Here is a 27,112-nt window from a genome sequence, read left to right as displayed (position 1 = left end):
ATGTTGGGACAGGTTTGCATTTCACTCTGAAAAATATCGACTGCATTAAAAGAAACAGCTAATGTCCGAAAGGGACGCAGGCAGCAGTATGGCTGCGGCTAATGATAACATTAGGGAACTAAGACATCTCTGCTTTGTTGCTAACGGAAATATAAGGCGCTGCGCTGCGGGGAACGAAGTCAGTGATGCACCAAGCGGAAGTGCCATGCTTATTGCCGGAAGTGATTGTGTGCTTGCTCTGGAGCGGAGCCGAATGCCAGTAGTTGGCATGTGAACGCTGGATAGTCCGGGAGGGAGAGCTGAGTGGTCCATGCCGGCATGTGGCCCCGGAGCCTGGCAGCACACAGCATGGCTAAGCGGCAGGGCATGGACTTCTGGAAAGAGACCCTGAAGGGAGCTCGCCATGTGCTGGCTCCTATGGTGGATCGGAGTGAGCTGGCCTGGAGGCTCCTGAGCCGGAGACATGGTGCTGAGCTGTGCTACACTCCCATGCTCCATGCCCAGGTGTTTGTACGAGATGCCAACTACCGGAAGGAGAACCTGTACTGTGAGGTGTCTGCGGAGGACCGGCCCCTCATCGTCCAGGTAGCCGTGGCTGCTAGTTATTTCCTGGCATGGCCACCTTGGCTGTAGGTAGCCGCCCCTCATAGGACTGGTAATGGTGGTAGCCAGAATATGCGATTATCATCTGATGAGGGTTGTAGTATCTGCGGCTGTCCGGTGCCCATAGGGCGAGTCACCCAACCGTCTGCACTCACGTTATTCCCCGTGGCATCAGGCGCTGATAGGGTTACTTTCAAGAACCATATTAAAGTGCACCCGTCACGCTTTATTACATTGCCCAAGTTCCTGCGCTGCCCGGATTGTGCCCGAGCCTTCCGTTTTGTATTTCGCCCCTCTGTGGAGACGCGCCATTTCTTCTACTTTGGCTCCAATTATGCTTGTGGACCAAGAGGGTGTTTCTGAAAGATTCCCCTTGAGGCTTGTTTTCCTCCTGAGACTGGATCTCCCAAGATCCCCCCGTTCTTGCAAGGTTACAGTGGAAGAAGACTATCCTGAGCACTTGTCACAGGCACGTTCCATTGATAATGGGAAGATCTTGTGCGATCACGTTGATTAACCCGTTTGATGGTCTCGAGCAGAGGGAGAGGACTACATGTCCCAAGAGAGAACTTTCTGGTCCACAAGAGCATTTGGAAAATAGAAAATGGGCATATCTCTGCTACAGATGGGGTGCAAACAAAAATGGAAAGCGTCAGCAGGTTCAGGAAAGCTTGGAGTTTTGGAAAGGTAACTCATTTTTTCAGATACATGACAGGTCTTCTTTGTGTATGGGTGGTCATGCATATTAGATGAATGTGGCCTGACCAGCCAGTGTGTTTGGGACCTTCATATTACAAATGTCAGAACATTGGTCAGGCGTGTTGGATTTCACCATGTCCAATCCTTTGGTAAGCTCAGGAGACAAGCCACCTCTTCCTAGCAGCAACCTGTTCTTCCCATTGAGAAGGCAAGGGTAAGTGAGTAGGCATGTAGTTGGCCTGTTACAGGGACTGGACGTCTCCTTTTTCATTGGGTGTACAACACCCCCTACCATTTACCAGGGTGTTGTGTTTGATGGTGTTTGTATTTCCGCTTGCCATCAGTGAATGGTTGCAATGCTTTTTAGATCAAACCTACCCTGATCATTTCCAGTTGATAAGGCTGAGCGACTTCTTGCAGTGTTGGAGGGCTCCTCTCCTGAGGAACGCTGTAAGGTGTAGAAGCTGCTTTTCTACAGGACTGGATTCCATCCCCTGGAGAATGTTCACGTACTTTGGTAGCAAGCAGAGATTTGTTTAAAAATTAAAGGGGATTTTTTGTTTTCTGGGCCGATGAGATCTTTCTGCAGTCACATTATATGCCCGCAGGTGGCAGAATTGTGACAATGTGCATGCCGCCAGGATTCTCCACCTAGTTTTCATGACAGTGGGTGGTCTCGTAACAGATTCTCACCTGTTTCTCTAAATGTTTTATGATCAAATAATTTATTTTTACCATCCATGCATATTCCCCTACCACTTCCCTCTATTGAAAGAAGCGGATGAGAACCTAGTTGGCACGTGATCACAAATACGCAAATCGCATACTTGTCATGGGACTGCAGACTTTTTTTTTCTTGCATTTGGAAATTATATATAGTACAGCATGTCCCAGTATTTCCTCTTCCAGCTCGTTATTAACACAGAAGAGTACCTGCTCCGTCTCCGTGATGGTGACATGCTTTGCATGGGGCTGACTGCCAGGTACACCACCTCCATTGTTTCCTTATTTGTATTGGCTATTGAATGTTGCTTGTATGTTTTTCTCTTTTAAGTTTTGTGCAAACGACCCTGAAGTGTTTGTCCAAGCAGCGCTGCTAGCACAGGACTATTGTGATGCCATTGATCTGAACCTCGGCTGCCCACAAATGATTGCGAAGAGAGGTATAGTGATATACAAACCTTCCTGGCACTGCAGACTGGCTGAAGGGCTTGTCCAACATCTAATGGCGGCTAGGATAGATTAGATGAGTGTAATGTCCTGCTAGTTCCCCTGCCGCTCCGATGGTCCTGCTGGTGTTGGCGACTTTCTGACCTCACTACAGCGGTGCATCTGTTGCCTCAGCGTAGATGGTAGCACGGTCAGAACATGTCCACTAAGGTCAGTGATTATTATCACTGCAGAATGGTGGGATCATTGGACTGGCAGATGAATATCATGGCAAGTGTTAATTAATTTTAGTGTTTTTTTTATTTTATTATTTAAAGTCTCCAAATGCTTTTCCAAAAAATGTTTGACCCCCTCTTCGAAGGGCAAACAAATATACCATATGCATTGGTCCAACCGAATAGAAATGAATAAAGCAGAGGTGTGCATACATCTTCCGTTCTCACTGGATGATCATATAGCCCCATTCTCAGGCTCAGTGGGGGACCCATCAGATTGACTGGGGGGGGAGGGCAACAGCTATTGGCAGGGAGTCCATTTTGCCAAACTTACAACCCTTACATAACCCTTGATGCTCCATTGTCTACTACATAAATTGAGAGTCCGTAAAAGACCTGCTCATCCCCATGCCTTTGTTTCATTGCTCAGGTCACTATGGAGCATTTCTACAAGATGAATGGCAGCTGCTGGAGAAGATGAGTAAGTCTCCACTGTATAGTGACGTCTTTGTACGTTTCCTGCGGCTTCTTTAATTTCTATCTGGGGATTTCAGCTCTTCTGAATTCCATTTCATAGTTCAGCTGGCGCACCAGAAGTTGGCTGTCCCCATCACTTGTAAAATCAGAGTTTTCCCTGAGATTGAAAAAACCGTCACATATGCCAAGATGCTGGAGAAAGCCGGGTGCCAGGTGGGTATTTTATTGACTGTGTTGTCTTCTTGAAGTCTATCTCTTGGCTCCTTACAAGATTCTGTTTCAGCTCCTCACAGTTCACGGTCGCACCAAAGAGCAGAAAGGGCCTCTAACTGGCATTGCTTCATGGGAACATATTAAAGCTGTCCGGTGAGTGTCTAGGCACATGTTATATTAAGGAAGTCGAGGCACATTGTCCGACATTTATCAAGCTAGTGCAGTGGACCCAGAGTCCAGATCTGGTGAACCCTGGATGTCTACTGCTTGGCTCAGCTGTGACTATATTCCACGATTCTTGTCGCCACCTCTATTTTAATTAATCTCTGCACTTCCCCTTGCAGCATAAGCATTTATCCCACTTTTTGTTAATTAACCCTTTTTTATTTCTCTGTTTTGTTTCCTTTTTCATATATTTATTTTTTTCTGGAAACTGTATGTTATTTCATTCTTGCTTATCACTACAGGTTTTCTCATTATTATCTTGAATAGAAATGCTGTAAACATCCCAGTTTTTGCAAATGGGAATATCCAATACCTTAGTGATGTGGAGCGGTGTATTCAAGAGACTGGTGTCCATGGAGTGATGAGTGCAGGTTGGTTCCCCTCTGTCCAGACCTGGGAGACATTTTATCTGCTGATCTATGGAGGTAGTAATTTAGAATCCTTCTGTCATATAAAGACATATGTTTTGGAACACTTAAGACCTCCTTACATCTCAGAACCCACTAGGCAGATAGTATATTGTAGAATATAAACGGCTGATGATTAAATCATGAGGGCCCTTTTAAATGTATCCTTTTAAGATACACCCTCAATGTGCAAGGTGGAGCACGCTTTATGACCTTTGATGATATGCCCTTGTCATAAGTCATCCAAATAAAAGTATGGAGAGGAGGTGTGCCTCTACTTGTAGATTCCCTCATTTTGTATTGGCAAATTCCCATTATAGGAGCTCTCCAGTGCCACTCACTTCTGCATTCCGGGGTCAAGTGCTTCCGATGATGTCTTGTCTGGTCATATCTGTTGTGACATACATGTATTATGGACACTTCACGGCTAATAGGAGAAGCCCTCATTTGTGCACCAATTATTGTGTAAGTTGGTATTTCTTGAAGGGCTTCTGATGCAGACGTGAGCGGCCCAGGAGAAGACCTTCAAGAAATACCTACTTACACAATAATTAGTGCATAAATGTGTTCCATCGTCAGTAGATCCAATTTGGTTGTCTAAGTTGCTGAGCTAGTCTGGTGTAACTTTATTCATGGTTGGTTGTATTTTAGAGGGAAATCTTCACAATCCAGCCTTGTTTGAAGGGAAGAGTCCTTTTGTGTGGGAGATGGCAGAAGAGTACTTGGAGCTTGCTCAGCAATACCCATGCCCTTTGTCTTTTGTGCGGGCACATCTTTTTAAACTTTGGCACCACACGTGAGTATCATGTTCTGGTATATGTTTTCAGATCCACCTTTTAACATTAAATGGAACCTGTCACTTGATTTTCTCGGCTCCAACCACGGAGAGCATGAATTGGAGCCTGGTGACGTGATTGCAGCCAGGTATGTTTCACTCTGAATGCTACTGTGTTTCAGAGAAAACTGAGTTTGACAACTTTCAGATAACCATAAAGAGAGGCCCGGGTAGGGAGAAGCCAGCTTATTCCGGTCTCTCCCTATGGTTCTATGGCGTTTTTGAGTAATATATATTTGGCTAACAGGATCATTTGAAGTCTACCATTTCTTGTAGTCAGTGTGCATAGACCATTTAAAAAATGTTTTCTGATTTCACAATACAAACTGCACTTTTCTTTTCCCTGATGAGGCAGGAAGACTTACCATATGTGTATATTTTTGTGCGTGTATTGTGACAGTCACTGGTGAAGTGATGGAGGGGAGATACGTGTCACTGCGCATGATGGCGTCAATGATGTAAAACCAGAATAGTTTCCTCAAGCACACTGCATGTTGGGACAGTTTATATAAAGTTATATGATGGGCTGGATTTAGTGGACCTCCATAGAGCGGGTGAGAGGAGGTCCACGTATCTCCACCTGCAGTGTTCTTGCAGCACCTGTGTGATGTCAGGATCACGTGATCAGTCATATGATGGAGTCACAAGGTCCAGGCTGAAATGACTGACTGCCAAAGCTTCCAGTGTTCAGGAGGTGCTTGGAGAGCGAGCACTCCAGGAAAGTGTGTGCTAATCTGAACTGTGGACATTACTGCCTATTAGCAGGCTGATCCCCCGTTAGGAAAAGGACTGTTTCTTTTTGTTTCTCGTTTTACTCTTTTTTTGCCCAGAGGGGTGTGTTTACTTTCCAAAGCTTGGTTTAGGCTGTCTTCAATAAACCAGCCGAGTGAGCCACTCTAAGGCTAGGTTCATATTGCGTTAGTGCAACCCGTTTAGCGCTAGCGGGTTGCGCTAACGCAATGTTTTTAATGGGGTAAAACCGATCTGCGAGAGCGGGGAACGGACCGCGGGCGCGCCTCGGACGCTGCAAGCAGCGTCCGCGGCGCGCCAGGAAACACCTGCGCGTCGCATAGCGCGTGCCGAACATGGCACGCGCTAGTGCTGCGCGTTCCCATTGCTGTGAATGGGCGCGCTAACGGACGCGTTGCACGGCGTTAATTTCGCCGTGCAACGCTGTCCGTTAGCGCTTTCCCATTAACGCAATGTGAACCCAGCCTAACACAGTGTATATCTATTTATCTCTATTCTATCATATATACAAGTGCTTCTCACTAAATTAGAATATCATCAAAAAGTAAATTTCAGTTCTTCAATACAAAAAGTGAAAATTCTAAATTATATAGTCATTACAAACAGAGTGATCTATTTCAAGTGTTTATTTCTGTTAATGTTGATGATTATGGCTTAAAACCAATGAAAATCCAAAAGTTATTTTCTCAGTAAATTTGAATAATTAACAAAAAACACCTGCAAAGGCTTCCTAAGCATTTAAAAAGGTCCCTTAGTCTGTTTCAGTATGCTCCACAATCATGGGGAAGACTGCTGACTTGACAGATGTCCAGAAGGCAGTCATGGACTCTCTCCACAAGGAATGTAAGCCACAAATGGTCATTGCTAAAGAAGCTGGCTGTTCAGAGTGCTGTATCCAAGCATATTAATGGAAAGTTGAGTGGACGGAAAAAGTGTGATAGAAAAAGGTGCAAAAGTAACCGGGATAACCGCAGCCTTGAAAGGATTAAGAAAACGCCATTTAAAAATTTGGGGGAGATTCACAAGGAGTGGACTGCTGCTTGAGTCATTGCTTCAAGAGCCACCACACACAGACATATCCAGGACATGGGCTACAAGTGTCGCATTCCTTGTGTCATGCCACTCATGACCAATAGACTATGCCAGAAGCATCTTACCTGGGCCAAGGAGGATAAAGGACTGGACTGTTGCGCAGTGGTCTAAGGCAGAGGTCCCCAACTCCAGTCCTCAAGGCCCACCAACAGGTCATGTTTTCAGGATTTCCTTTGCATTGCACAGGTGATGCAATTATTACCTGGGCAAGACTAAGGAAATCCTGAAAACATGACATGTTGGTGGGCCTTGAGGACTGGAGTTGGGGACCCCTGGTCTAAGGCGTTGTTTTCAGATGAAAGTCAATTTTGCATTTAATTTGGAAATCAAGGTCCCAGAGTCTGGAGGAAGAGTGGAGAGGCCACAATCCAAGCTGCTTGAGGTCTAGTGTGAAGTTTCCACAATCAGTGATGGTTTGGGGAGCCATGTCATCTGCTGGTGTAGGTTCACTGTGTTTTATCAAGACCAAAGTCAGTGCAGCCATCTACCAGTACCAGAGTAATTCATGCTTCCCCCTGTCAAGCCTTTTTTGGAGATGGAAATTTCATTTTCCAGCAGGACTTGGCACCTGTCCACACTGCCAAAAGTACCAATACCTGGTTTAAAAACAACAGTATCACTGTGCTTGATTGGCCAACAAACTCACCTGATCTTAAACCCATAGAGAATCTATGAGGTATTGTCAAGAGGGAGATGAGACACCAGAACGAACAATGCTGATGAGCTGAAGGCTGCTATCAAAGCAACCTGTGCTTCCATAACACCTCAGCAATGCCACAGGCTGATCGCCTCCATGCCACGTCGCATTGATGCAGTAATTGATGCAAAAGGAGCCCCGACCACGTATTGAGGGGATTTACTAAACATACATTTCAGTAGGCCAACATTTTGGATTTTAAAATTATTTTTCTAGCTAGTGTTATAAAGTATTCTAATTAATACTCAGTTTCTTCCTGAAAATGATTGCAATCACAAATTCTTTGGTATTATTATCTTCATTTAATTTGTCTTAAATGAAAAAACACAATAAGAATTGTCCTACAGCCAAATTGGATATAATTCCACACCAAACATAAAAAAGGGGGTGGACAAAAGTATTGGCACCATTCGAAAAATCATGTGATGCTTCCCTAATTTGTGTAATTAACAGCACCTGTAACTTACCTGTGGCACCTAACAGGTGTTGACAATAACTAAATCACACTTGCAGCAAGTTGACATGGATTGAAGTTGACTCAACCTCTGTCCTGTGTCCTTGTGTGTACCACATTGAGCACGGAGAAAAGAAAGAAGACCAAAGAACTGTCTGAGGACTTGAGAAACCAAATTGTGAGGAAGCATGAGCAATCTCAAGGCTACAAATCCATCTCCAAAGACCTGAATGTTCCTGTGTCTACCGTGCGCAGTGTCATTAAGAAGTTTAAAGCACATGGCACTGTGGCTAACCTCCTTAGATGTGGACGGAAAAGAAAAATTGACAAGAGATTTCAACGCAAGATTGTGCGGATGTTGGATAAAGAACCTCGACTAACATCCAAACAAGTTCAAGCTGCCCTGCAGTCCGAGGGTACAACAGTGTCAACCTGTACTATCCGTCGGCGTCTGAATGAAAAGGGACTGTATGGTAGGAGACCCAGGAAGACCCCACTTCTTGCCCTGAGACATAAAAAAGCCAGGTTGGAGTTTGCCAAAACTTACCTGAAAAAGCCTAAAACTTTTTGGAAGAATGTTCTCTGGTCAGATGAGACAAAAGTAGAGCTTTTTGGGCAAAGGCATCAACATAGAGTTTACAGGAGAAAAAAAGAGGCATTCAAAGAAAAGAACACGGTCCCTACAGTCAAACATGGCGGAGGTTCCCTGATGTTTTAGGGTTGCTTTGCTGCCTCTGGCACTGGACTGCTTGACCGTGTGCATGGCATTATGAAGTCTGAAGACTACCAACAAATTTTGCAGCATAATGTAGGGCCCAATGTGAGAAAGCTGGGTCTCACTCAGAGGTCATGGGTCTTCCAGCAGGACAATGACCCAAAACACACTTCACAAAGCACTAGAAAATGGTTTGAGAGAAAGCACTGGAGACTTCTAAGGTGGCCAGCAATGAGTCCAGACCTGAATCCCATAGATCACCTGTGGAGAGATCTAAAAATGGCAGTTTGGAGAAGGCACCCTTCAAATATCACGGACCTGGAGCAGTTTGCCAAAGAAGAATGGTCTAAAATTCCAGCAGAGCATTGTAAGAAACTCACTGATGGTTACCAGAAGCGGTTGGTCGCAGTTATTTTGGCTAAAGGTTGTGCAACCAAGTATTAGGCTGAGGGTGCCAATACTTTTGTCCGGCCCATTTTTAGAGTTTTGTGTGAAATGATCAATGTTTTGCTTTTTGCTTCATTCTCTTTTGTGTTTTTTTTTTTTTCATTTAAGACAAATTAAATGAAGATAATACCAAAGAATTTGTGATTGCAATCATTTTCAGGAATGACTGTATATGGCCATGACTGTATGGGTATATGTATATATATATATATATACACATACACACACTTACACACACACACTTACACACACACACACACACACACACACACTCACATATATATATAATGTGTGTGTGTGTATATATATATATATATATATATATATATATATATATATATATGTATGTAGATAGAGAGGGCTATATATATACAGCTCTATCTATATACACGCACACACGCGCGCATGCATACAGTACCAATATAAAGTAACAAACATTTGTGGAGTGTAGAGGAAATGATACATGTTTTTTCTAATTATTTAAAAAATATAAATATGAAAATTGTGACACTCATTTGTATTCAGCCCCCTGTAGTTTGATACCCCTAAATAAAATTAAGTGACCATTTGCCCTCAGAAGTCACACAATTAGTAAACTTAGTCCACCTGTGTGTAATTTATTTTCAGTATAACTACAGTTGTTCTGTGAAGGCCTCAGAGATTTGTTTGAGAACATTGGCGATCAGTCAGCATCATGAAAACCAAGGAACACACCAGACCGGTCAAGGAGAATGTTGTGGAGAACAGTAAAGAAGGGTTAGGTTATAAAAATAAATAAAAATGGCCCAACTCTGAAAACATCATGGAGCACTGTTCAATCCCTCATCCAAAAATGGAAAAGCATGGCCGTCCAGCCATCCCAAGCAAGGAGAGCACTAATTAAAAAAAAAAAGCAGCCAACAGGCCCATGGTCACTCTGGAGGAGCTGCAGAGATCCACAGCTCAGGTGGGAGAATCCCTCTGTACAGGACAACTATTAGTTGTATACTACACAAATCTGACCTTTATGGAAGAATGGCAAGAAGAAAGCCATTTTTTATTGCAAGCCATAAAAAAGTCCTATTTGTAGCTTGCAAAATGCCATGCTGGAGACAAAGCTAACATGTCAGATGGGGCTCTGGTTAGATGAAACCTAAGTGGAATTTTTGGGCTAAATACAAAATGCTATGAGTGGTAGAAAACTAACTCTGCACATCACCCTGAAAGCACCATGCCCACTGTCAAACGTGGTGGCAGCAGAATCATGCTGCGGGGATGCTTTTTTTCAGCAGGGACAGGGAACCTGGTCAAAATTGATGAGGAAAAATAATGACGCTAAATACAGGGCAACCCTGGAGGAAAACCTGTTAGACTGCAAAAGACTTGAGATTGGGGTGTGGGTTCACCTTCCAGCAGGACAACGACCCGCAACATACTGCTAGAGCTACAATGGAGTTGTTTAGATTAAAACATATTCATGTGTGTAAAAAAAGAGCATGAACCGTACATCCCAAAATCATACGTTGATCTAAAGCCGCTAGGCAAAAATTAATATAACTGAATATGAGGTTTTCAGTTTAACATTCTGATCAGACTGTATGAAGCCCACTGCCACTTCACGGCAAACCTCGTAGTGGGTCCTATCGCCCTAACGGAGCGGAGCCGTGCGGCGCCCACCGCCACAGCGGCCATGCACCAGCAGGGCGGACGGCCTGTTGCCCCACAGCACCCATGCTGCAAGACGGAGTCCCCAAGACTCCAGACCACGCCGCCCCACCAGCACAATGCCACAGCAACAATGGCCGCCGCACAGCACCAACACCAAAATGAAAGGAGCACTTAAACTCACCTTCCTGCAGCTCTTCAGTGCTGGTGCATGGCCGCTGTGGCGGTGGGCGCTGCATGGCTCCGCTCCGTTATGGCGATAGGAGCCACTATGAGGTTTGCCGTGACGGGGCAGTGGGCTTCATACAGTCTGATCAGAATGTTAAACTGAAAACCTCATATTCAGTTATATAAATTTTTGCCTAGCGGCTTTAGATCAACGTATGATTTTTGGATGTGCGGTTCATGCTCTTTTTTTTTTTTTCTTCTTCTTTTTTGTAAAGCATGTTCTAGTCTTCTTCTTGGACCAGCACTCCTCCCATTTGGCTCAGGTGATTTTAACCCCTTCACCCCAAAGCCTGTTTTCACCTAAGTGACAGGGCCAATTTATACAATTCTGACCACTGTCACTTTATGAGGTCATAACTCTGAAACGCTTCAACGGATCCTGGTGATTCTGACACTGTTTTCTCGTGACATATTGTACTTCATGATAGTGGCAAAACTTCTTCGATATGACTTGCATTTATTTGTGAAAAAAACAAAAATTTGTCGGAAATTATGAAAATTTAGCAATTTTCAAACTCTTTTAGTTTTTATGCCCTTAAATTAGAGAGTTATATCACATAATATAGTTAATAAACAACATTTCCCACATGTCTGCTTTACATCAGCACAATTTTGGAAACATAATTTTTTTTTGTTAGGACGTTATAAGGGTTAAAAGTTGACCAGCGATTTCTCATTTTTGCAACAAAATTTGCAAAACCATTTTTTTACGGACCACCTCACACTTGAAGTGACTTTGAGGGGTCTATATGACAGAAAATGCCCAAAAGTGACACCATTCTAAAAACTGCACCCCTCAAGGTGCTCAAAACCACATTCAAAAAGTTTATTAACCCTTCAGGTGCTTCACAGGAATTTTTTGAATGTTTAAAAAAAATTGAACATTTAACTTTTTTTTCACACAATTTTTACTTCAGGTCCAATTTGTTTCATTTTACCAAGGGTAACAGGAGAAATTGGACCACAAAAGTCGTTGTACAATTTGTCCTGAGTACGCACATACCCCATATGTGGGGGTAAACCACTGTTTGGGCACATGGCAGAGCTCGCAAGGGAAGGAGCGCCATTTGACTTTTCAGTGCAAGATTTGCTGGAATTGAGATCGGAGCCCATGTCACGATTGGAGAGCCCCTGATGTGCCTAAACAGTGGAAACCCCCACAAGTGACACCATTTTGGAAAGTAGACCCTCTAAGGAACTTATCTAGATGTGTGGTGAGCACTTTGAACCCCCAATTGTTTCACTAAAGTTTAGAATGTAGCATTGTGAAAATTAAAAAATCATTTTTTCTTTCCACAAAATGATGTTTTAGCCCGCAATTTATTTTTTTTCCCAAGGGTAACAGGACAAATTGGACCCCAAAAGTTGTTGTCCAATTTGTCCTGAGTACGCTGATACCCCATATGTTGGGGGGAACCACTGTTTGGGTGCACGGCAGAGCTCGGAAGGGAAGGAGCGCCATTTGAAATGCAGACTTTGATGGAATGGTCTGCAGGCGTCATGTTGCATTTGCAGAGCCCCTGATGTACCTAAACAGTAGAAACCCCCCACAAGTGACCCCATATTGGAAACTAGACCCCCCAAGGAACTTATCTAGATGTGTTGTGAGAGCTTTGAACCAACAAGTGTTTCACTACAGTTTATAACGCAGAGCCGTGAAAATAAAAAATATTTTTTTTTCCACGAAAATGATATTTTATCCCCTATGTTTTTATTTTCCCAAGGGTAACAGGACAAATTGGACCCCAAAAGTTGTTGTCCAACTTGACCTGAGAACGCTGATACCCCATATGTTGGGGGGAACCACTGTTTGGGCACACAGGAGAACTCGGAAGGGAAGGAGCCCTGTTTTACTTTTTCAAAGCAAAATTGGCTGGAATTGAGATCGGACGCCATGTCGCGTTTGGAGAGCCCCTGATGTGCCTAAACAGTGGAAACCCCCAATTATAACTGAAACCCTAACCCCAACCCTAGCCCTAACCCTAGCCCTAGCCCTAACCCTAGCCCTAATGGGAAAATGGAAATAAATACATTTTTTTACATTTTATTATTTTTCCCTAACTAAGGGGGTGATGAAAGGGGGTTTGATTTACTTTTATAGCGTTTTTTTGGCGGATTTTTATGATTGGCACCTGTCACACACTAAAAGACGCTTTTTATTGCAAAAAATAGTTTTTGCATCACCACATTTTGAGAGCTATAATTTATCCATATTTTGGCCCACAGAGTCATATGAGGTCTTGTTTTTTGCGGGACGAGTTGACGTTTTTATTGGTAACATTTTCGGGCAGATGACATTTTTTGATCGCTTTTTATTCCGATTTTTTGGGAGGCGGAATGAACAAAAACCAGCAATTCCTGAATTTCTTTTAGGGGGGGGGGCGTTTATACCGTTCCACGTGTGGTAAAATGGATAAAGCAGTTTTATTCTTCAGGTCAGTACGATTACAGCGATACCTCATTTATGTAATTTTTTTTTTTATGTTTTGGCGCTTTTACACAATAAAAACTATTTTATATAAAAAAATAATTGTTTTTGCATCGCATTATTCTGAGAGCTATAACTTTTTTATTTTTCTGCTGATGATGCTGTATGGCAGCTTTTTTTTGCGGGACAAGATGACGTTTTCAGCGGTACCATGGTTATTTATATCCGTCGTTTTGATCGCGTGTTATTCCACTTTTTGTTCGCCTGTATGATAATAAAGCAATGTTTTTTGCCTTGTTTTTTATTTTTATTTTTTGCGGTGTTCACTGAAGGGGTTAACTAGTGGGATAGTTTTATAGAGCGGGTCGTTACGGACGCGGCGATACCAAATATGTGTACATTTATTGTTTTTTTTTTTTTACATAAATAAATGAATTTATTGGGAAATGTTTTTTTTTTGGGGGGGGGGGGATTTTTTTTTTTTTTTTTTTTTTACACATTCTATTTTTATTTTTTTTTAACTTTCTACCATTGTCCCAGGGTGGGACATCTCTGTATTAGATCAGATCGTTGATCTGACACTGTGCATAGCACACTGTCAGATCAACGATCTGACAGGCAGTTTAGCTGGCTTTCCAGCGCCTGCTCTCAGCAGGCGCCGGCTAGCCAGGTCATTTCATGACCCGGAAGGAGTCCGGCGGCCATCTTGGATCCGGGGACTCCTTCCGGGTCACCGGAGCAACGCGATCTCATTGCGTTGCTCCGGTGGGAGAGCGCAGGGAGCCCCCGTCCCTGCGCGATCCCCCTCTATGCCGCTGTCACTACTGACAGCGGCATCAGAGGGGTTAAATGCCCGCGATCGGCGATAGCGCCGATCGTGGGCATTGCTGCGGGGTGTCAGCTGTTATATACAGCTGACACCCGCACCCGATCACCGCGGCGCTCAGCGCGAGACCGCGGTGATCGGTGCGCCGTACTAGTACTGCTGCTGGCACAAATGCAGTGCCGGCAGCGCAGTACTAGTACGGCGCATGGCGCGAAGGGGTTAATTAGCAGGAGACTGCAAAGTAAGGGGTCTAGCCCATTTTGGCTCTCACTGAAGAGCTGGAGGAAGGTGAGTTTAAGTGCTCCTTTCATTTTGGTGTTGGTGCTGTGTGGCGGCCATTGTTGCTGTGGCTTTGTGCTGGTGGGGCGGCGCGGTCTGGAGTCTTGGGGACTCAGTCTTGCAGCATGGGTGCTGTGGGGCAACAGGCCGTCCGCCCTGCTGGTGCATGGCCGCTGTGGCGGTGGTCGCCGCACGGCTCCGCTCCGTTAGGGCGTTAGGACCCACTACGAGGTTTGCCGTGAAGGGGCAGTGGGCTTCATACAGTCTGATCAGAATGTTAAACTGAAAACCTCATATTCAGTTATATTAAATTTTGCCTAACGGCTTTAGATCAACGTATGATTTTGGGATGTGCGGTTCATGCTCTTTTTTTTTTTTTTTCTTTTTCTTTTTTGCAAAGCATGTTCTAATATTCATGTGTGTGACTGGCCCAGTCACAATCCACAATAGCTCAGATGACAGTTTGAAAAAAGATGCCCTTGCCATTCCTTTTCATGGGGTTTACAGGTATTTACTAAAACTGAAAGTTCTTCTTTAACCCCTTCCTTATATGGCATTTTTGTTTTCGTTTTTTTCTCCCCTTCTTCCAACAGCCATAACTTTTTTTTTTTTTTTTTTTGCGGGATGAGTTGTACTTTTGAATGACACCATTCATTCTGCCACATAGTGTACTGGAAAACATGCAAAAAAAAAATCCAAGAGTGTTAAAATTGCAAAAAAAGCAATTCTTCAATAGTTTTTGAGGTTTTTTTTTTTTATTTACCATGTTCACTGTACCATAAAATTGACTTGGTGACTTGGCATTATGATTCTGCAGATCAGTATGAGTACGCAGATATCAAACATGTATAGTTTAAAAAAAAGTTTATAATATTCTGAGACCCATAACATTTTCATTATTTAGGGTTGTGTGATGGGTTACATTTTACTCCCTATCCTGACATTTTTATTGGTACCATTTTGGAATAGATGCCATGTGTTGATTGCCTCTTATTGCATTGTTGCGGTGACCAAAAAAAACAATAATTTTGAGTTCTAATTTTTTTTTCTCATTATGCCGTTTAAAGACCTGATTAATTTTTTTTTTTTCAATGTGGGTAACAGGAGGGTTATTTGAACTTTTTAAATTATTTTTTTTTTTCAGATTTTACTGTATTAGTTCCTTTAGGAGACTTGAAGCTGCGATCGCTTGGGGAGGCTATACATATCAGTGTATCAACACTGCTGTGTAAAGGAAAATCATAATCTCCTATGAATGCCGGCCAAGGGCTGACTTTCACAAGAGTATCATAATGACAGGCACAGGAGCCTTAAGCAGATCTTCAGCTATAATGACAACCTGATGGAAGCGTGGAACGACAGGCCCCCCTGCCGGTGCGATTGACAGCAGGATTTAACAAGTTAAAAGCTCCGCTCCACCCACGGCTGTTAAAAACACATGATGGCTGATTAAATCAGCCACCATTTGCTGGGAAAGATGTGGATTTGTCGTACGTGCCCACATCAAAGGCAGGTACACAACATATGACGTACATGTACATCATGTCATACATGTACGTCATGTCATGAAGGAGTTAAAACAGGGGAGGTGTGAGCAGCTTAGCTTGGGGCTGCACATTGCTTTTCTTCTAATGACTACTGCAGTTTATACGATTCCCTGCCTGCGCTGTCTATTCTTTGATTTCAAGGTGACCTCCGTGAAACTCCACTGATGTGGAGAATGAATTGGTCTTGGTTGGCTCTCACTGAATTGACTTTTATAACACATCTGATAAAAGACTGTAGGGCACAATGTCTGAGGCAGTCTGCACTGGTTTGGAGCATGTCAGACTGTCTAGGGACATATACCCAGTTATTTCATTTACATTTCTAGGCAGAAGGCTGACAAAACCAACCTATGTAAGATGCTAAAATCTGACCTTGACCTTACAATATTGAAAAACGATCTGCATAAGATGGCTAAATTGGCAAATAAGGTTTAATGTAGATAAATGTAGAGTAATGCACCTAGCACGGAGTAATCCTGCTGCATATATATTAAATGGGAGTATACTACAGACCAAGAGAAGGACTTGGGTATTCTCATTATGTTAAGTATGCTGAGCAGCAGTGCTCAATGTCAAGCAGCAGCCACAAATCAAACACGATTTTAGGATGTATAAAAGGAGAGAGATAATCCCGCGATCGCAACGTATTATTACCCCATTATAAATCACTGGCTCCACATTTTAAAAAGGATATTCAGAAGTTACATCAGTTCAACAACTGGCAACTAAATTATTAAAAGGGATGGAAGGCCTCTCATATGATGGAAGGTTAGACAAGTTGGGCTTGTTCGGCTTAGAAAAAAGATGCCTCAGAGTGGATCTCATTTATGTGTGGCCAGTACAAAGGACTGGCACATGGCTTATTCCTTCCAAGGACCATACTTATGACCAAGGGGCACTCATTATGGATGGAAGAAAGGCGATTCCGACAGCTAAATAGTTGTCAAAATGTGGTATTCCCGTCCACAAGAGGTAGTAATGGCAGACACTATAACAGCTTTTAAAAAAGGGCTGGATGATTTCCTCCATACACCTAACATTGCGGGTTATAGTTAATTTAGTGACACAATGTACAATTGGTGGAGAAAGGTTGAACCTGATGGACCGAGATCTTTTTTTCAACCTACGTAACTATATGACAGAGGAATGACACAATGCAGATATATAAGGAAAGGTGGAGCAAATGTTAGATTACAGGACAGCTGCTGTTAGCATCTCTGAAGTGACCCTGCACTGGAGATGGTGTGAATTGATTTGCACAGCCTTGTCCCATCGGCCTAGACAGTAACCATTGGCTGCTGGGCTCTGATAACGGCCTCTTGCCTATCTGCAGGCAAGGCTCTTATATTGCCTACAGCAACACCATCATTGCAGCGTGACGCACATATGATATGCACCAGGTCCGATAATCAAAAGAAGAGCTGCAGATGCTGTTGAGTGAGAGGCAGTACTTAAAGGGTATTCTCCTCTTCAAGATCCTATCCCAATATGTGGTAGGTTTAATAAGAATATCAGCAGACACCTCCAATTAGAAAAGTAGTTCAGTTCTTCTGATTTACTTTGTTGCCTACCATGAGCGGGGAATTGCAGTAGCTTATGTGTCCATGGTTACGACCTCACATAGTGACAGTCCACTAGTTGCAAGTGGTCGTAACCATGGATACCTAACTTATTGCTATGCCCTGCATATGGCAAGCAACATAGTAAATCAGAAGAACTAAACTAGAATTCTAATTGGAGCTTTGCTGATATTATTATTACACCTTCTACATATTGGGATAGGTTCTCAGAGCTGTGAATACCCCTTTAAGGCTCCCGTCCAGCGCCCATAGATTACGGTCATGACTGTTGGGACCAGGTCGTGCACACAATTCACACCACCTCCAACCGGCTGTCTTTAGGGGTTCTCAGTATGGCTTATCGGGCAAGCTGAAGTTTAGGATGGCAAGCAGCATCGCTTATGAAACTTTTTTTTTTCTCCTGATGACGAAGATGCTTTGGATTTTATTGGAATTCTGTTAAGCTGTTGATTCTAGAAGACATTAAAGACACAATTCCCTGGGGGATCGTTCACACCTTTTTGAAATTGAAATGTAGACTTCTCCCTTTCCCGTGGATGTAGTAATGAGGATTCGTTATGTGCAGCATAATACTCCGAGCATACTTAGACCAAACCCCCAGAGCCATGGACTGTGTATGCATCAGCCGACTCGTCTTGAAGTTTCATCATCTGAGAAAACTTTACTGCGTGTGATTTCTCCAGGCATCCGAGTCCTGACATAAAACAGTCCTACTGTCTTATGGAGAGACAGTGTGTGATGTGCACACGTTCTGCAGTCCCCGCAGCTCAAATATTGTGTATATGCAATTTCTTTTCATTCCAGTCGGCATGGTCCGGTCCATATACTTACAGGAGCATCCCCTACACGTGATTTGCCAGGGGGATCTGTGGGGGAGGGGTGTCTTTTCAGTCTTTGTTACCAGGAGGCTTTTCTTAAACTATGCTTTGTCGAACACCCTCCCCGAGTCCAGCGCTTAGTCCTGTGTCAGGTCGACAGCGCAGTAACCACCAAGTGAGCCCAGCGGTTCTGCCTGTGTGGATGGCATGTTCTGCTCAGAGCCACTGAGCTCACTGTTTGGTTGCTGCTCTGTTGACCTGATATCACCGCTGCAGCCAATATCAGATGCCGAGAGCGGCAAGAAAGAATCCGTGCTGAACCCCGGGAACGGTGAGTGAGGCGGTTGGCCTTTTCATAACAAACTGCACCTGGGGACCAAGATTTTCTGAAAAGGATGAGCCCTTTAAACCTTTAAATACACATAGGGGCTCATTCATCAAGCTGTTTGCACCAAAATGTTACGAGTTGTGCAAAAAAAAAATTCAACTTATGATTTTTTTACGCCTGTCCCTGCCACTTTCACCAACTTTTAGAAATGCTGACAAAGCTCTGTGCGGCCATCAGAATCGTCGTAATTTATGCCAAGAAGATGGCATGTATTACCACAGGAATGGAGAACTGGAGAACGTTCCTTGTGGTTGCGCACAGCCGCAGATAGATGCGCCTAATTCATTAGGAGGGGCATGCTTCGTAACGATATACGCATACTCTTACAAGCCGCCAGTCTTGAGAAATCGGGGGCACACTGTTTTAGGAGTCTGTATTTTAGTAGGACACCTTTCCGGCAAAAATCTTCTTTGTTGTGGACTGAACCTGCGCTGATCACTGCTGCCACCATTGCGAATGTACAATCCACAGACTGAAGCATACGAATTCTGCTTGGGGTGCATCCAGCAGTTCTGTTTGCGGCCAGTATGTTGGTTCCCACTTTCTTTCTGCTAGATGGTTCCATGGCATGTTCTCACTCTCCTGACCTTAGTTTGCAGGTTTACCAGGTGCTGCGTGAAGAGCTGGCAAAAGCCAAGTCCTTAAATGGCATCATTGCTGTGAATAAAGAGCTGAAACTCCGATGCCAGGTAATACAACGATGGCTACGAGCTGGTTTACTGGGCACATATACATCTCTTATATTAATCGTTAGCTATAATAATGACATATTAATGATTGCCAGTGCAATCTATCTTATTCTAAATATTTTAAGAATGGTACAGAAGACCAGTATTGTCCATTTTTGATCTCTGTATACACACGGTGCATGTAAGCCATTACTATACGGGGTTTACCATTCTGTTGAGGCTCCAGGTCTAACTACAGTAGACGCAGCCCATTCTTGATACCTTCACTCATCAGGGCAGTGTCGCCTTGTAGCTGGGGCTGCTATCGTGTTCGGGAAATGTTTGGTAAAAATGTAATATTAAAAAAATAAATGAATATTGAAAATTAATTTTAGATACAATAATAAGCCCTGCCCCTAATGCAGTGAGCTGAAGTAGTTAAATACCGAAATAACTTTAGGCATAGAATATTAAAAAAAAAGGTTTTATTTGCAACGAATGATATTAATGATATTTTATGCACTAAATGTTGAATATTTGTATATAAATATCTTTGGTAAATAATCGTCAAACATCAAGGGCACTAATTTAATTAATGTACGGGGAGCTCCTCTCGAGGGTGCTATTGGGTCACGCGATGACGGCATTAGCGAAATGGGAACAACAAGTGGGGGGGATTTCGGTAGATCAATGGGAGTCAATAATGCAAATGATCCCTAAGTTGTCCCTCAGTGAGCCTAACCGTCTGTCTCCACTAAATATCCTTTATAGCAGGGGTGTCAAACTGCATTCCTCGAGGGCTGCAAACAGGTCATGTTTTCGGGATTTCCTTGTACTGCACAGGTGATAATTTAATCACCTACACAAATAGAGTTGGTGATTTAAATTATCACCTCTGCCGTACAAGGAAATCCTGAAAACATGACCTGTTTGCAGCCCTCGAGGAATGCAGTTTGACACCCCTGCTTTATAGGGTTTATAGGACTCCTAAGTGGCTGTTTGATTTGGGTCTAAGGCCAAATTCAAAATGTCCCAAGTGTACGCTCGATAATGCAGATATCCTACATATGTTCTGGCCGTGTCCCTGTATACAAATATTCTGGATTATGGTTCTCCACTTAATATATATGGCCACAGAGCAGGATATTCCCAGAGACCCTATTGTCTGTGTGCTTGGATATGTTGAGGAGGCGGGAGGAGATGATTATTCACAAATAGCTGTTGCCAGAATGCTTTTTACTGCTAGAAAATGAATAGCATATCACTGGATCTCAGATAAAGTTCCCACGAGGAAAGAATATGTAAATAAGCTAAACCTCATACTATGCAGAGAGAAGGCCAAAAAAAAAACACTTGTATTTTGTCTCATAGGAGGAAAGATTGAATGGGAAAGAAGGTGAAACTGTCTCAGGTGACTTGCCATTCCCTCACTGGATCTGCCAGCCTTATGTCCGCCCACTGTAAGTTCTCCTCTCATTAATCAGTAGTGTTCTTTTCGGCACTTCTCCGAGCATGCTTGTGTTCTTACCGAATGTCTTCGGCGTGCTTGAAAAATAAGTTGGGGTCCCCGCCGCTCCATGTCTAGTGGTTGTTCTACAGTCGCATGTCCAACAGCCATGAGACATGGAGCCGCGGGGACCCCAACTTATTATTTGAGCAAGTCGAAGTCACTCGATTAGCACCCTCAGATAACACCTTATCCGAGCACGTTCGCTCATCAATAATTTCTAGCATGCATGGAGAGTGTGTGAAGGTATCCTATGGTGGTTTTTTTTTTCTTTTCTAAATATGCTATTAACTGTTTAATCAAAAGCCGTAACTTTTTTAAAAATTATTTTTCCATTGACATATAGCGGTATGAAGTTTATTATGGAACGAGTTATGGTTGTGAATGACACTGTTCACTTTCCCATGTGTACTATACTGTGTTCTGTACTGTAAATGGGGAAAAAATATCAAGTGCGGTGGAATTGCTTAAAAAAAAAAAAAGCCCACAGTTCTGTTATTTTGGGGGTCAGGTGGTGTTTTTACATAGTAACATAGTTAGTAAGGCCGAAAAAAGACATTTGTCCATCCAGTTCAGCCTATATTCCATCATAATAAATCCCCAGATCTACGTCCTTCTACATAACGCTGTTATCCTGTAAAAAGTCAGTACAATTACAGCGATAGCAGACTTGTCCAATATTTTTGTTTATTATAGTAGTGATAAAAATTAGAAATTTGTATTAAGAAAAAATGTGTTAATGTAACTTTTTTAAAAAAATTTTTTGGCCATAGTGCTGTATGAGGGCTTGTTTTTTGTTCGCTGAGCTGATCTTTTTATTGATACCATATTGGGGTACGTGTAATGTTGTGATTCACTTTTACTTTGTCTCCTTCAGGGACTTAATGTGCAATTGCTGATACTATATACAAATGCTGTATATATGCAGATACAGAAAATGAGATTCTCCTATGGAGCTCAGCCAGTAGTGGACCTTCATAAGATAACTAACATGGCAGTTATGTGGGCCTTCAGCATACCCTTTATTGGTTCCCTGCGATCATGTTGCAGGGAGCCGATGGAAGCTTTAAGGGGTCAAAGAGTCTTTGTTTTGTTTTTCTTCTAAGGCCTAAAGATGTATTGAAAGACGAAGGTGGAGTACGAGGGAAGAGAGCCTTGGAGGATGAAGAAGATGGAAATGCAGAACACCTGTCGAAGAACAAACAGAAAAAGAAACTACGTAACCCCATCAAAACTTTTGACTCTTCCGTAAAACGTACGTAACTCCTTGAAGATTGTGTGTGCAAAGGAAGGAGCAGAAGCGCTAAACTTACCATTGAGTGCACCCAAAAATCTGTCACTTTGCTTGTGCTCTGAGGATTAGCTGAGCACCCCTGATTTTTACTGTAGGCAATCAGGTGGGGGTCTCAGAAACCAGACATCCCTTTTAGCCAATCAGTACTACTAAACAGTTATTACAACTTATCAAAACCATTATTCTTGGGGTCAGCCCTTGAGGATTGACTGCACAAATCCAATAATTTTAAGTTCCCCTTCACAAGAATGAAAATTGGCCAACACCCATACACACCACAGAGTGTGACTGTTCTGCAAACTATTGTAATTTACTTGTCATAGATATATATTTAATACCCACACCTCTGTTTTTTGCAGCTAAATATGCAAAATGTGACCAGTGTGGAAATCCCAAGGTAAGCTTTCCAGAACATGTTTTTGAGCTTTTATACATTGAGCTACATGAGTAAGAGTATCTTCCATATTAAAGGGAACCTGTCACCCCCAAAATCGAAGATGAGCTAAGCCCACCAGCATCAGGGGCTTATCTACAGCATTCTGGAATGCTGTAGATAAGCCCCCGATGTATCCTGAAAGATGAGAAAAAGAGGTTATATTATACTCACCCAGGGGTGGTCCGGCTGCGGTCCGGTCTGATGAGTGTCGCGGTCCGGGTCCTCCTATCTTCTTACGATGACGTCCTCTTCTTGTCTTCACGCTGCGGCTCCGACGCAGGCGTACTTTGTCTGCCCTGTTGAGGGCAGAGCAAAGTACTGCAGTGTGCAGGCGCCAGGTGTTGTGAGTTCTGTTTTTGGGCTCCCTCTGGTGGTTACTGATGGTACTGGGTGACTTGTGTTCTCTGGGGTCCACCTGTTCCATCAGGTTATGGGAGTTTCCTATTTAACCTGGCCTTTTTGTCATTTCCTCGCCGGCTATCAATGTAATCAGCGTGTCTTTTTACCTCTGCTCCCTGCGTCTGTTATCTTCAGGACAAGCTAAGTTTTGATTTTCCTGTTCCACGTTTTGCTTTATTTTTGTCTTAGTCCAGCTTGCTGATATGTGATTCCTTGCTGCTGGTTGCTCTAGTGGGCTGAAATTACTCCTCATGTTCCATGAGTTGGCACATGAGTTCAAGTAATTTCAGGATGGTTTTTTGAAGGGTTTTTCGCTGACCGCGCAGTTCACTTTTGTATCCTCTGCTATCTAGCTTTAGCGGGCCTCATTTTTGCTGATTCTATTTTCATAACTACGTATGTGCTTTCCTCTCATTTCACCGTTATTACATGTGGGGGGCTGCTATTTCTGTGGGGTGTTTCTCTGGAGGCAAGTGAGGTCTGTGTTTCTTCTAATAGGGGAAGTTAATCCTTCGGCTGGCGCGAGACGTCTAGGAATCATCGTAGGCACGTTCCCCGGCTACTGCTAGTTGTGTGTTTAGGTTCAGGATCGCGGTCAGCTCAGGTTCCATCACCCTAGAGCTTGTTTTGTTTTTGTGCTTGTCCTTTTGTGATTCCCTGCCATTGGGATCATGACAGCCAGGCCTCTCTGACCTTTCCCAGCGCCTGCGCACTGCAGTACTTTGCTCTGCCCTCAACAGGGCAGACAAAGTACGCCAGAGCTGCAGTGTGAGGACAAGAAGAGGACGTCCTCCTATGAAGATTGGAGGCGCTGGACCGGACCGCGACACCCATCGGATCAGACCGCCCGCCCAGGTGAGTATAATCTAACCTCTTTTTCTCATCTTTCAGGATACATCGGAGGAGGCTTATGTACAGCATTCCAGAATGCTGTAGATAAGCCCCTGATGCTGGTGGGCTTAGCTCATCTTCGATTTTGGGGGTGACAGGTTCCCTTCAATGCTGCATTCTTAGTTACATTATTTATCCAGTGTTTTAGGGTTTAGGCTTCAGCCACACATGCAGGTTTTATTTTAACCAAACCGCAATGGATACAGAGAGAACAATCAGTCTTTCCTTCACAGCTTTCTTTTTTTTTTTTAGATCCCATTCTGTGTTTTTGGCATCAAAACTGCATTAATTTCTACTACAAATTAGAATAACAAGTTACTGCAAGCACACGAAGACAAATGAACCGATACATTTGGCAGCGAACAGCTCTTTCTTTATTCCCATTCATCTTTGCATCCTACACCTGAGTAAATGTCCGTGTAGTGTCAGTGTGGTAATATACTCATTGATCGCAGTTTTCTCAAGTGTCCAGCACCGCTAGGTCCCCTTATTAGTCACATGACCGCAATTCAGGCTCTCCAGATCACATTTGGGTCTGTGTGATCAACAAATCTTCTTTACAAAAGTAAATCTGTGGAGTCTTGTTCTGACGTTCTATATGCTTACTTTGAGCAAGCAAATACTGGGTGACACAGAGCACAGTGCGAGTCGGAGAGTCTTAGTTGTCATCACATGACTCAGAAGAGGAGCGTAACGCTGTTGGATACAAGACTGCAATCGGTGATATTGACACATCACACTAACATTTACACAGATTTAGGGAGTAAAAATTATTAATGGGAGACCTTTTCTAAAGGGTTGTTCTCAAGGTCTTTAGTTATTTCCTATGCTAGGGATAGTTGATAACTTTCTAATCGCTGGAGCTCAGACTGCCTTGGCCTCCACCAATCTGAAGAACCAGGGGGGGTGAAGAGCCTTGGCTGAATGAATGGAGCAGAGATCAATTATGCGCAGTACGGCTACATTCATTTTTAACAGGAGCGCTGGAGATTGCCGAGCATTGATTGTCAGTACTCCTATTAAAATGAATGGATAGGTAGTGCGCATGATCGACATCCCCTCCATTCTCTGGATTGGTGGGGGCCACATTGGTTGGTCATCCAGCGAATGGAAAGTTATCTCCAATCTTTTGGGTATGCAATAATTTTCAAACTTCCCTTTTAAAGCAAGCCGGACAGCACAAACTTATTGATCAAGGCCACTACATGGGCTCGGTGCACCCTTGCTATGGCCAAAGAATTCAGTGCACCTTCACACTTACTTGTTTTCCTTCTTTCTCTACCTCCTCCTTCCTTGATTCACAGCCCTGTCTTTACTGGAGCTAGAGAAGCACAGAGACAGAAGGGAAACAAGTAGGTGGGAAGATGCAATTTATAGTTTGGACTTGCCAATGGTGCTCCAAGGTGCTGTGCTTGGTTTGAACACTCATTTAGTACTGACAGGTTCCCTTTTAAAAACAGTCAGCATTGAAGCCAAGATGTTGACCAAGCTTCCCTACACAACTGTCTGTTTAAAGCTGATGTCAGATGGAGCACGCCATTAGCAAAATTGTAATAGCTGCAAGTATGTACCAGTTTCTTCTCGGGGCAGTATTTTTTAACTATGAACTTTAGATAAGGACCCACAATACCCATAGATGTGTATGAAGGTGGGGTTAGGCGGAAGGAATACCTGTCGGCTGACCAAGTAACTTCCCCTACGGCTACTGAAGTTTTTTTGCCACATTTATTCTTAGAATATCTTTGTTTTGGTAGTAATTTTCATGTTTTGGGTATGCCCTTTATAAGTCACATTCACGATATTTGTTACTTTTTGCCAAAGAATATATTACTTTGTCATGGATGCGAGGTCGTGCTAGCTTCATTTGCAAAGATAATCTACTGTTCTAAAAATCTATTTGGCAATTTGTATATGCGGTTGCCTGATTGTGCTGTTATTGGATTTTAGGGCAATAAATGTGTGTTCCATCTGTGCCGCAGCTGCTGTAAGAAGAAAGCATTCAGGGAGTTGGCAGACTGTGCAGGTTGGTGTCAGCTGTCTGCCGTTACGCCACCTTCTCGCAAAAATGTCAAAGTACCAAAACTTTCTTCTGCTTTTTAGGTCACGGGCTGCTTTTCAAAACCAAATCGGAGAGAGCTCTTCAGTGTAAGGCCGTGCAGAATGCAGATGTGTCAGAGGAGAACTTGACAGAATCAAAGCTCCCACAGCCGCCCCCCGAGATTAAAGCCTGAGCCTGAACTGTGTGACCTAGCTCATCACGAGCACCTCTCCTATTGCTGCTTGCTCAGGGAAATCTTCAGAGTTTACCACGTGTGTCTAGGAATCTCGCTACTCCATGGTGAAAGGGCACGGTACCAACTGTTTGCACTTCAGACTTTTATCCTCTTTTTTTTTTTTTTTTTCAACCTGTAAAATGCTTTAGTTTTTTCTTTTGATGGACAGAGGAAGGTGGAAGGACCGAGGAAGGGTACTGTCTTTGCCTTTTACACATATGCTGCTACTGGATTTACATCCTCTTCTCAGATAGGCTTAAACCTGAGACAACATGGGGAAAAAAAGAACTGGATTTACAGGAAGTTTTAAACTTTTAGACAAAGACGTAGAAAATAAAGATTTTTTTTTTCTGCTTCTACCTGGGTCTGAGTGTAAATGTGTTGTGCAACATTTTTTAAATTCTCAGGAGTAAATGTTACCGCTACATAAATGACAGTGTGACGTGGATGGCAACATTCCTGTTTTTTCTTTGTGTGTATGGAGATAATAAATAATTATTTTCAGCATCTGAAAAAAAAATCTGTGCTTTTTACTAATGGGTGATCTAAACATTGATGACAGTGACAAGACTGCTAGTGCAGAAGAGTATAATATAGGTTGAATTAAAGCGCAACGAGATCTAACGATTAGTGATGAGCGAGTGTACTCATTGCTCAGGTTTTCCCGAGCACGTTCGGGTGGTCTCCGAGTATTTGATAGTGTTCGGAGATTGTTTTCATCGCTGCAGCTGAATGATTTACAGCTACTTGCCTGCCTAAGTACATGTGGGGGTTGCCTGCTTTCTAGAGAATCCCCACATGTGTTCAAGCTGTCTAGTAGCTGTAAATCATTCAGCTGAGGCGATGAAAACTTAATCTCCGAGCAGTCATAAATACTCTGAGACCACCCGAGCGTGCTCGGGAAAAC

At 43.2% G+C, this 27,112-nt stretch overlaps 1 protein-coding gene across 1 annotated transcript; it reads left to right on the top strand.

Moving 5' to 3' along the window:
• Positions 1–219: 219 nt before the first annotated feature.
• DUS1L (dihydrouridine synthase 1 like) lies at positions 220–26,716 on the top strand. Its single transcript, XM_069752480.1, has 13 exons — positions 220–585; positions 2,357–2,465; positions 3,118–3,168; positions 3,265–3,377; positions 3,448–3,530; positions 3,870–3,973; positions 4,661–4,805; positions 19,330–19,426; positions 20,777–20,865; positions 22,019–22,167; positions 22,566–22,603; positions 25,880–25,955; positions 26,033–26,716. The coding sequence occupies exons 1-13, from the start codon at positions 319–321 to the stop codon at positions 26,161–26,163; spliced, it is 1,452 nt and encodes a 483-aa protein (XP_069608581.1). The 5' UTR covers positions 220–318; the 3' UTR covers positions 26,164–26,716.
• The last annotated feature ends 396 nt before the right edge of the window (positions 26,717–27,112 follow it).

Source organism: Ranitomeya imitator, chromosome 2 (genome assembly GCF_032444005.1).
Source record: "Ranitomeya imitator isolate aRanImi1 chromosome 2, aRanImi1.pri, whole genome shotgun sequence".
NCBI classification, from domain to species: domain Eukaryota; kingdom Metazoa; phylum Chordata; class Amphibia; order Anura; family Dendrobatidae; genus Ranitomeya; species Ranitomeya imitator.
The sequence above is the reverse complement of the archived record's forward strand: the minus strand, read 5'-3'. Positions and strand labels throughout refer to the sequence as shown.